The sequence below is a fragment of the Benincasa hispida genome, chromosome 3 (assembly GCF_009727055.1).
Source record: "Benincasa hispida cultivar B227 chromosome 3, ASM972705v1, whole genome shotgun sequence".
Classification (NCBI taxonomy): domain Eukaryota; kingdom Viridiplantae; phylum Streptophyta; class Magnoliopsida; order Cucurbitales; family Cucurbitaceae; genus Benincasa; species Benincasa hispida.
Genome location: NC_052351.1, coordinates 17,160,133 through 17,172,256, shown reverse-complemented (window position 1 = coordinate 17,172,256; position 12,124 = coordinate 17,160,133). Strand labels below are relative to the sequence as shown.

At 36.1% G+C, this 12,124-nt stretch overlaps 1 protein-coding gene across 1 annotated transcript; it reads left to right on the top strand.

The window, feature by feature from the left end:
* The first annotated feature begins 5,390 nt into the window (after window positions 1-5,390).
* On the top strand, window positions 5,391-8,047 carry LOC120072669 (50S ribosomal protein L7/L12). Its single transcript, XM_039025105.1, has 2 exons — window positions 5,391-6,174; window positions 7,586-8,047. Exon 1 carries the CDS (start codon window positions 5,565-5,567, stop codon window positions 6,171-6,173), a length of 609 nt encoding a protein of 202 aa, XP_038881033.1. The 5' UTR covers window positions 5,391-5,564; the 3' UTR covers window position 6,174; window positions 7,586-8,047.
* The last annotated feature ends 4,077 nt before the right edge of the window (window positions 8,048-12,124 follow it).

The following is a 12,124-nucleotide window of genomic DNA, read 5'->3' as shown; positions in this document are numbered from 1 at the left end:
GAATTTAGTTTCCTTGGGCTACTGTAATCTGAAGCCTCGATATTCCTGACGCAACCGCCTCCTTGACATAAGGGATGTCACGGGGATAGCATGCACTGGACAGGACTTTTGGCACGGGATTCCATCGGCAAGTACTTCGGAGGTACCAACGCCTTCAACGGCTAAGTCAACGGCAAAAGGGCCCACCAAAGATTCTTCGCTTTGTGAGGCTTCAAATCCTTGAAGAGAGAGGTTCAGGGGTGACTGCAGAAGTGGAGACTAAATGTAAACCATGCAATTTTTAAATAAAAAAAAAAAAAAAAGAGACGAGCAGACTTTATATATAGGGACAACATACCAGTAGATTGTCAGAAGCCACTAGATATTTTGAACCTCTCAAAAAAATCAGCATCTGAGGCCCTGTGTTTTTTAGAGGGTCGCTTCCAACAACGATCACCGGTACTACTATGACTGTCCTCCTCAACCGGTTTGGAAGCATCTTTTGTACGATCGCCGCACACCTCCTCAAATCAGGCAAAGTTGCTTCCCCCCATGGTTGATCCCTCTACTTTGGGTAAATCTCGGGGGTGCTGGGGGAGGAATAGCACTAGTCACTAACAAATGAGTTTACCTTCGAAGTAGTTCACGTGCTTTGCTAACCACAAATCCTTGAACCGTGGGGTAACATGAGTGTGTGGATCCATGTACGGGCCAGCAAGAATACCTGAGACGAGGTCTTGCGTCTCATGCATAATCTCCAGTAATGTAAACGTTCTTCGGCATAGGAGCTGGAGGTATTCCCCCTAATTCATTCGGAATGTCCTAATGGAAGCCGAACTGTCGGCCAGAATGAAAGGGACTATACGACTCTATAGTTCAGTTCCCACACTGGAGGATTTAGTGAGCGCTGATGCGGATCTGGAAAATAACTGGACTTCAGAAAAGACAGTCTCTATCATCAGTTAGGCGTTTATGCCTGCTCCTGTTCAGAATGCTTGCGTGCCACTGAATACTGGCGCCCTATGGATCAATTCCCGTGCCTCGTACTCGTCGAAGTAAATTCGAGCCACCTTCGCCAAAAAAGTAAGAACCTCTTTGGGACCTCGAACAGCAACAGGAACGGGGTAATCCATGTTGAAGTAATGGGCCAGCCAACCATGGATATAATACATGGAAATGTGAAAGTCCCTGCGCCGATCGGGTTCGAAGCCTCTGCTATCAGCCCTAGGCCATGATAGATGGTTGCCAAGATCGGAAAGACAAAACTATAAATAGTCCTGTGAGCCATCAAACTAGCTATTCTGAAGACCCCGGAGCGAAGGTAAACCGCCTTTTCTGGGGAAATAAAAAAGGCATAAACCAGCAGGACTAGAAAAGGCGGACCGATTAATTTTGTCTGATGCAACTCAGTCTTCAACCTCTAACTCTGCAAAATAGCATGTTCTCCCTGCTGACCACAAAATCTCGAATGGCAATCTGTTGAACCATCAGGATTTGCCATCGGACCGAGACCGAGAGGCTTTCTTTTGCTTCCGTGTAAACAGGCCTTGTTCAATATTTGTGAGCCCTAGGAACCAAAAAGAGATCCAGGAGCTGATAGACACTAAGGAGTCATGTTTCGAGGAGTCGTGCGATTTTCTTTCTGCGAGCACACTATCGAAAAATACGCCTGAAAAGGTGTTCACACGTTTCAGCAAGTACCCTTCTTTGTCACGATGATCGGTTAGCTTTTTGAGGGAAGGAACCACCTTCTTATAAAAGCTTCCTCTGACTGGAAGGCCCCGACAACCAGAGGTCCATAAGAAATCGATGTTCGGCGCGCCGCGGTAATGGAGAGTGTTGGTTGAAGGGCACCAGGCTTCACAGAAAGCTTGAACTATGTCACTATTGCGATCATACATACAAGAGCATCAACTAGGAATGGTGCTACGAGGCAAACCTTTCGAGGATCCTCCCTAGGGTGATCGAATGGGAGAGTTGTAAGCCTTTGCAGGGCCCCTCCCATGACGACTAGGATACAGGAATGGTGCTACGAGGCAAACCTTTTGAGGATCCTCCCTAGGGTGATCGAATGGGAGAGTTGTAAGCCTTTGCGGGGCCTCTCTCATGACGATCAGGATGTATGAATATGAGGAAGAACATGTACACCAAGAAGTCGATCACATGGACGTGAGAGAAAAAAAAACCCACCCTGATTACTAACGATCGGCGAGATTAAAAAAAAATGGTTGTGCTCTCTTAAGTTATGCTTCAATTCCTACAAAGAGCAAGAAGGGGCAAGTTAGTAAAAAAAAAAGAGCATATTAAAGAAAATGCACAGAAAAGAAAAGAAATTCGTGATAAAAAAATAAATTAAAAAAACAAAAAAAAAAAAAGAGAAGGAAAAACAAAAGAAAAAAAATTAAGAAAAAAAAAGAGAAATATATATATATATATATATGAAAACAAAAAAAGGGGGAAGCCCTAATTTCCCATCTTTTTTTTCTTCTCTTTTCTTCTCCTCACTTACAGCCTCCTACCGCAATCCAAGTCTGATTTGCAAAGGACATAAGAACGAAAGAAAATCAAAATTCAAACTGCAAAGGATGTAAGAACAAAAGAAATCACACTTCAAGATGAAGAAAATCATGTGTCCTGCCAGTATATATATAGTTAAGTTCGAACGAGATCTTCTACTAATCAGTTGAAATCTGATAAAATCACGGGTTATTTGAACTGAATACTGTTTGTTTGGTTGTGGAATCCCGATTTTTGCCGAAATTGGTTAAGATTAAAAAAAATCACACTCGATTCGATGCTGCTTGAATTGGGGGCAACGATGGAGTTTTGAATCTCCATATTAAACGGCGAGGAATTTTGAGCTTAAGTTTTGAGAGAATCTGTGCATGAGCAAATGACTGCTTGAAAAAAAAAAAACAAGCAAACAGTATGGAGAAGGAAATCTCGCTAGAAATTGAGCTGGTATCGCTGGTGGATAAGTATCGCTGGTATCGCTGATATCACTGGTATCTCTGGTGGATGAGTATCGCTGGTATCGTTGGTATCGCTGGCATCGTTAGTAAGTTGGTATCGCTGGTATCACTAGTAAGGTGGTATCGCTGGCATCGCTAGTGAGTCGCTGGTATCGCTAGCATCGCTAGTAGGGCTGTCTTACGATGCTTTGGCTCTCCAAAATTTCTTCCATTTAAGTTCAAATTTATATTCCACTCAAATTGGAATTAAATTCAAATGTTATCCCAAATTTCAGTCTAAAGTTGGAGGAGATTCCAATCCAAATTTTATTCTAAGTTCAAGTTAGCCAAATCAGGTGGTGAAATAGATGTCAAACTCATCCCAAATTAAAATTTGGCCATATCCTAAATTTTATCAAAATCCAAATGTTTAACTTTGATATTGAATTATGAATAAAATGTCAAGTTAAAATTTGGCTATATTCCAAAGTTTATCCCAAATTCGAGTTAAACTTATGTACTGAATTCATAGTTTGACTAACACATCAGTTGAGGTCGAATTCAAGAACAAATATATTTGAATTTTGATCACAATTTCACATTTTTTTTCGAGATTCACCCACCCGTAAGTGTGCATAAATCTCAAAAGGGGGCATTTGTTGAAGGATAAAATTTTGAACCAATCACAAGTCACCACGTTGTTTGCTAAATTAATGACGAATTTCTAAATCATTAACTTTGTGTCCAACTAGAAGTTGACACATGTTCCAAATTGAATTGAACACCAGTTTCGATGACGTCACGCAGTTGAATTAAGATTAAATTGGCCAAATTTGATATTATTATTTGGGTTCAAAGTCCAAAAAAAAAAAAGTTGAATTGGACCCAAATCTCAGATCAGACCCAAAACTAGGGTCTAAGGGCCAGGTCCATGGACCAACCAAAACCACGAAGCCTTCTACTTCAAGCTTCCAAGACTTCTGCTTCAAGCTTCCAAGACCTCTACTTCAAGAATGTTTGGTGTTTTTCTTCTCCAAGTCAAGCACATTCACCCAACTGAGAGAGAATCAGAGGATCAAATATTAGAGATCGAATCACATCGCATCAAATCAACTTCAACATCAACACGGACTCGAGTTCAACTCTACGAAATACGTTTCTCCGAAAATCTCGTGTGAACAATCTCTATCTCACATACCATAAAAATAAATAAATAAAAGAAAAAAAACTACTTTGTTACTTTGTTAGTAAGATAAATATGACAAAATTTTAATTTTATAATTATTGTCAAGTTCGGGACCATGTAGACACATACTAAAAACTATTGTATTACTTTGTTTAAGTTTCACATTCCCTTTAAATGATTCACGTTATTTATATTATAAAGCCACATGTTCGCATTCTATCGATCACATACTTTGGCTCATATTTTTATTAGTTATTTTAAAAGAATTATAATTATTAAGGTACCATTTAGTAACCATTTGACTTTTAGTTTTAAATTTTTAAAAATTAAGTTTATAAATACTTATTCCACCTCTAAATTTCTTTCTTGTTTATTAACTTTATACTATTTTTTATTTAAAAAACAAGCAAAAGTTTGAAAACTAAAAAGTCGTTTTTAAAAACTTGTTTTTGTTTTTTGAATTTGGCTAATAATTCAATTATTGAACTTAAAAAGAGATGTAAATCATGATAAGAAACAGTGAAAGAATAGGTTTAACATTTTTTTTTTAAAAAAAAAAAATACATGAAATGGTTACTAAATGAATCCTACGTTTTCCTATTTTTCATTAATGTTAAATTTATTTTTTTTTTATAATTATTTTCAAATTAATAAGTAGACATAAATATTAAGATTGGAAGTGAGTATTTAGTAAAAAATAGAGATTAAATGTGTAAATATTAAAACTTTAGGGATCAAAATGAAACAAAACTCAAATCTCAATGGTGAAATTATAGCCTTTTAAAATCTCCCGATTAAATGGAAATCAAATTCTTAAAAACTAAGGCTTCGTTTGGTAATTATTTGATTTTTTGTTTTAATTTTTTTTAAAAAAAATAAGCCTATTTCATTCACATTTCTTACAATAATTTGTATCTAACTTAAGTACAATGGTTGAATTCCAAGCCAAATTAAAAAAATAATAACAACTTTTTGAAAGTTACTTTTTTTAGTTCTCAAAATTTGACTTGATTTTTTAAACTATTGGTAAAATGTAGATAACAAAGAAGAAATTTGGAGGTAGAAGAAGTATCTATATGCTTAATTTTTTTAAAAAAAAAAACAAAAAATAAAACCGTTATCAAAAGAGACCTAAAAATGTAATATTTTCAAATTTAGGAATAAAATAGAAAGTAGATTTAAACGTAGGACCAAAATGTATTTTTCCTCGAAAAGAAATCTAATTTACTTTTGCGAAATAAGATGGACCGTTCCTTCCAATATCTATGGACCTTGATTTTGAAGCCCAACTAAAAAGCCCCCTGAGAATTTCACTCTGAACGGTAGGGTTTATGCCTCTTCCCGGAATCTGAACGACGGCTAAACTCCTCAACCATGAACGCACACAGCTCTCATTCTCTTAATCTACTTGCTGACTGAACGTTCACCGTTTTCCATACATTTCAAAGATGAGATATCTGCGAACTTTTTCCACTCATTTCTCCAGGATTCGCAGAACTTTCGCTCAAAACCCTTGCTCCGATTCTCCGTCCACTCTTAACTTCGATCTTCTTGGATTGGAGAGTTATGCGTCGTCATCATCGCTGAACCATCGGAATTTCACCACTGCTTCACCCGAATCAAGACCAGCTCCTTCTGAGAAAGTTTCGGCCATTGTGGATGAGATCTCTGGTCTCACGCTACTCGAGGTTGCGGACCTCACGGAGGTTCTACGGCAAAAATTGGATGTGAAGGAGATGCCGGTAATGGCAGTGATGATGCCTGGGATGGGGTTCGGCGGCTTGCAAGGTGCCGGTAAGGGTGGTCCTGGAGCGAAAGGCGGTGAAGAGAAAAAGGCGGAGAAGACGGCGTTCGATGTGAAGCTTGAAGCTTTTGATGCTGCCTCCAAGATCAAGATCATTAAGGAAGTGCGAACGTTTACGAATTTGGGGTTGAAGGAGGCTAAGGATTTGGTGGAGAAAGCACCTACGCTTCTGAAGAAGGGAGTGACTAAGGAGGAAGCTGATACCATTATTGCCAAGATGAAGGAGGTTGGCGCCAAAGTTTCAATGGAGTGAGGTACTATAATACTACTCTTTTTAGTGTATTTTAGAATGAGTTACATGTTTCTATGTCATATATATAGACTATCTTAGTTCTTGCGCATTCTCCTAGCAATTGAGTATGTTTTGGGGTTATAGTTAGCATATGGACTCGTGGATACAAATCTCGATGATCTTTAATCTAAGTTGATTCCTATCTGTGTCGCTTAGCAGAAGAGTTTAATCCCTACTCCTGAGAATCTAAACTCTTGAGTGTTTCAAGGATAATGAGTTCTATAGAATGTAATATCCTATGCCTCTGGCTCTTCTAACTCGAGGGAGGGGTCCTTGATTGAATTGGATTTTGAGACGCAGAAGTGTGTAGCTGAGGCCTGTTTTTCTCTCTGGAAAAGAACGGAAGCATGCAGATTCGCCTAAATTTTAGGTAGGAAATGACAAGTATGATATAATTTGGAAAAATGGTTTTATAGTTTTACCGACGTAGCTGATGTACTTGTAAGTCTCCCTATGTTGGAGAAATTCTAGGTCTTTGAGGTTAGAAAGTGTGTGCAGTTTGGAAGGGAGATAAGATTTATCCAGTTATGCAAGTGTAACATAGACTTGAGCTAGACAATGACTTGATATTGCGCACTTTTAGAAGCAAAATGAAACATAAACTTAGAGTTGATAATAAATAGCAGATGACAGACCTTAAAATGCTATTCTTTGTTGAAATCTTGATTTGCTGTTGGTTTGGTTGTCAATTTCATCTTCTTATGAAGCTTTATGACTCAAGCATATATGTTGCAATAGGTTTTTCAAATTTTCTGAAACAGAACAAATGGCAATTGGAATAATTAAGATCATACAAATTATCATGTATCCATCTTCTAGTTACCTCATATTTGGACTATCATAATTGACTGGGAGATCATAGAGTTATTCTTATTCCCTTTTTTTAAAAAAAAAAAAATTTAAGAAAGTGTTATTTTTATTCCTATAACGTATTTTCCAAATTGGTAGTAAAGTTAATAAAAACGGTATTTAACATCGTTGCAACATGACACAATGTTTTCCCTTCATAGTTTCATAAATGTCACGAGGGATTCTAGGCCAGGAAAGTGTGTTGGCGGAAAGTTGACTTATAAATAGGACTTCGAGACCACAGAGTACTTATTAGTCATATTAATCAATAGCACTGAAGCATGTGGCATAACACACTTTTAAGCTGCAGTGATCTATTCTGTCTGTTATTCTGCATGCTTTGTATCTACTATAACGTGTGCAAGTCAGTTGATTTTAAAGAAGTGACATTAGCTAGAGACCATTTTTATAGTTATCAATACCACTGCAAACATGCACAATACAATTATATGAGATTGTGTAAAATCATTATATTAGTACCCGTCATTACTTTTTGTAATTCCGTATGTTTCTTCTACCAACAGGATGCTGCAGAAAATACCAAGCTTTTTATGGCCATTTTCAAGTCAGAGCAGCAGTTGAAGATATATTGTTGTGTCTTGAAATTCATTTGGGATGGATGAGGGCATGGAATTGTTTGGTTTCCTTCAAAATTTATGGAGCATTCTTTATCAGAACTTTCCATATTTTTGCCTCGACCTGGAATTGTATTGGTGGATAGATATTTCTTGGTACTTGCCTTTTTGTATTCATAGGTTAAATAACTTAAAACACCACCCATTGAAGAAGAGAGTTCTCGACAATGAGTCTTTTGTATTAAAAAACAGCGGAAGAACAAATCACCAGCTTCATTTTCCCCTATTACTGCAAACTTTGTAAACTCAAACAGTGGTGATTGAATCCCATGTACCATCATGGCTAAAATTCTAGTTCGATCGACCATTTGAAAAGTTGAGGAGATTCATTTTAACTTATTTTAGATCCAAGCATGGCCCTTCTAAATGGTAATATGTAGCTATTCTTTTATCCAGCTACGGACTGACAATTAAATAGTAACTGAAATGGTTGTGAAATAGAATGTGAATAGTAATATGGTTGGAGAAATTTTCTCATGTGAGCCTTTTCCCTTTTTTTAAAAAAAAAATATAAAACCTTTAGTACTATAATTATGAAACCAGCAAATTATTATTGTTGTTTTTTTTTAATGCAAACCGGGTGTGTTTGTTAAAAAATAAATCATTTGGAAAGAAATTGGAGTGTTTGGTAGTCACTCAAAATAGAATTTCAAGTGTATTTTAATAAGTTCTTATTAAAAGTGTTTAAATAAACATGATTTTTTTTTTGAAAAAATACTTTTTTCCCAAGTTAATTTAATCTTGAGAATTTTTACAGAATAAATAAAGTATTAAAGAACTGGAAATTTTTTGATTTAAGAATTAATTACTAATTAAGAATAAGACATGGAGAACCATTTGGGAAAATTAAAAGGATATTGCCCTTTTAGAAACTATTTAGGAAAATATTGTTGTTTTCAAACTATTTGTAAAAATATTGTTTTTTTTTTTAAATAAGTCAAGGGTTGAAAATTCGACCTACATAGGTCGAATTTTGAACCATCGACCTTCCTTTCACTTGTATGTCGAACTTTGAACCCTCGACCTATTATCATTCCGGAGACCTTCCTTTCACTTGTACGTCGAACTTTGAACCCTCGACCTATTATCATTCCGGAGACCTTGCTCTATCAAAAGATCGTATTTCTAAATTTTCATAAGGTCCCCTGGAATTCCTTTCAAAACTTGTTAAATAATTTTTACGGATTCTGTCATCTCAAGTTTGACTAAATAACGAGCTAATGAACCTCCTTCTTTTTGCCACTGAACTTCCCAATCAAATTAGAGAGCGAGATTATGAGAGAGAGCGAGAGAGCGAGAGTTTGAGAGAGCGAGAGCAAGAACAAGAGCGAGATAGCGAGATTTTGATAGAAAGCGAGAATACCGTACAAATTTTCCTCTTTTTTTTTTCCTTTTTAATTATTACACATTCCACTTCTTCTTTCTAATCCTTTTTTTTTTTTAATTTTCCATTTTATAAAAATAATTTCTAAATTTTTTTTATTTAAACTCTAAAAAGAATAAATTAAAAATAATAATAACTCATAAAAATAAAAATAAAAAATGTAAATTAAATATCTCATTTATATAAAAATAAATACAAAAATCAATGTGTCCCACAAGGCGGACGTCGTCGATTTCGAGCTGGTTGTCGTCGTCGACTTTAAACTTGAGGTTGCTCGAGTTCTTCTTGATGTTGCTCTAGTACCTCTGCAGGCGCTTCATAATATAAATATTCATTATGCTCTCCACGACCCCAACCATGTCTATGCACGTATGAAGACGAATGACCAGCCTCTGAGTCATAATGTCCTGAACCAAATGTTGGCATCGTCATCATCAGACTAACATAATTAGTTCGACTCTGCGTCTGCGTCATAGGGGGAAACTCTTCCATATTATGTGCAACCTCATCAAACTCATGCTCTTCTCTAACAGGTCCTCTACGTAAATGAGCTGGTGGAGGAACAATAGGTATATCGTACATATAATGAATTTCCTCCATATAGCTTTGTTTGTCACTACATATAGCAAGAACCTAGTGCGGATCATTTGCAACCTCACGGAATCTACTGTTGTTCGATCTTTGTGAATTATAAAATAATTAGACAATATTTAAAATAAATTTAAATTAAAAAAATAGATAATATTCATTCATTTACCAGATGATCCACAGCTGCTCCCGAACGAGTGACGTAGCGCCTTGTGATATTATTATACCAATGAATATATTATGGAGTGACATCTGTGTCAAACTGTTCAAGAGAAACCCCCACTGCAATAAACCTTGCACGATAGTGCCATCGCACTACCAAATGTGCAACTTTTTCGGACCAATCTCCAGTCCTTAGGTCAATATCATGCAGTACGGGTTCAGTATTACAAGGCGATGGGACATCCTGTTGAAAACCGAATTGGTCTCATACACCTGTCAGGAAGATGCCACTCACCAATGTGAAAACATATGAGAGGACTCATGTGTCGTCATATGTTTGACCATTATCGTACAAAAATTAGCAAAGTGTACACAATAATTTTGTACGGCTTCAAATGACCTGAAACACAAAATATTATATTAGAGAATATATAGAACAAATACAATAAAAATGTGAATAAAATAATCAATTAGGTTTTGTGTAATGTAACTGTTCAGGTTGAAGCAGATCAAACATGTATTCAATATACTGGTTGACTACATGTGTGGTTGTCCTAGTCACACAAAATTTGTCTCTCCACCTAAATTTTTAAATTGATAATTTAGAATTTAAATTAACTAGATCAGTGATATAAAAATTAAATTGAATTAAAACAACATACCGAGAACCATAGGCTCGTCCAACTAACTGAGTATCATTAACATGATAAGCTGTGGAGCCATTGTTGGAAATCGCTCCCAAGCCCATAATTGCAAAAGTATGAGAGGCCCAACTATCTCTCGAACCTCAGGTCTTGTTGCTTTACATAGTTGTCTATACAACCATGCCAAGCATACTCCACCCCACGAATACCGCCCTGCATCATGGAGGTTAACTAACAGTGGCAAGAACATCAAGTGAACAAAATGACTTGATTTATCTGAAAACAGATTTCCACCCATCATTTGTAGTATATATGCTCACGCATATCTTATGACGGTTTCCTTGTCTGCATCATCTGTGAGCTCACGAAATTGTGTTCCTAACCATATTAAACTTAACCTCGAGCCTTTAATCTTGTCGGCAGGTGGGGTCGTACTGAGGTACAGTTGATAAACTTCTAACCAGTCATCGTACATCACTTCGGTGCCCGGCTCACCGTCAACAGGTAACGCCAACAACACTTCTATGTCTTATAGAGTGAGCAAGAGCAATGTTGTCAGAAAAATTTATAGGCAACATTCGAGCTTCTTTGAGGACTCCATTTATGCACTCTGATAGATTTGTCGTCATCCACCCATATCTGAATCCTCCATCATGTGCTTGAGTCCATTGCTCTAAACTAATGTTGTCAAAAAAACTTAGACAACTCCGATTTATTCCTTTGATATCTTCAATTGCTTTGTTGAACTTTTGAATTTGAAACTGACACCCGGCACGATAAACATAATTTTTCAATAAATTAAATTTATACTTTTTATGAAGTTGCTGACGATATGTCGTAAGCAGAAATGATGGTGACATTTCGGTCTTGTCTAACCATTTGCTGGGTTGTTCACTGCTGCAATTATACCAGCATGTCGATTTGAAATTAAACACACCTCTTCGTGTGTTACAATTTCTCTCAGGTGTTTCATACTTAGTGATCTCGAACAAGCCATCATACCGAGCGGTACTGTTCATGTAACAAGTAGCAAGCATTCGGCATTCCATGCTCGCATTTATGGCCGTTTGCTCACATTTTAACATGAAGACTACTACAAATTGTCAACGTATGAATGTTACTCTCTTCAATTTCAACCTGCACCGCATGAAGATTACTGGATCACGCACCCTAATATGCTCGTCTTACATCCTGATCCATTGTTGTTGAGAAGACCTGGTAGACCGAAAAGTTCACGTTATCACAACGAGATGGATTGGACAGAACCAGCCACTCGACAACGATGTGGATTTTGTAACCAGTTAGGACATAATCGAAGGAAGTGTCATCGTTCTAAGACGGGCTCCGGATAGTTAGGGATTGAATAATAAATATATATAATATATATTTATTATATATTCATTTTATTGTAATATTCATTTTTTATAATAATTTATTGTATATTCAATTTTTTTATAAAATAATCTACTGTATATTCAATTTTTTTTTTTTTTTTTTTTGTAATCAATAAAGTTTTACATTATAATAATATAATATATTCAATTTATAGTATAATATCTAATATATTTAATTTATTGTCTAATGATTATTCAATTAAGTATAATAATCTAATATAATTCAATTTGTTGTCTAATGATTATTCAATTATAG

What these genes read in the sequence shown, in the direction of transcription:
- LOC120072669 (XM_039025105.1), top strand. Translation starts at nt 5,565, where the DNA reads ATGAGATATCTGCGAACTTTTTCCACTCATTTCTCCAGGATTCGCAGA.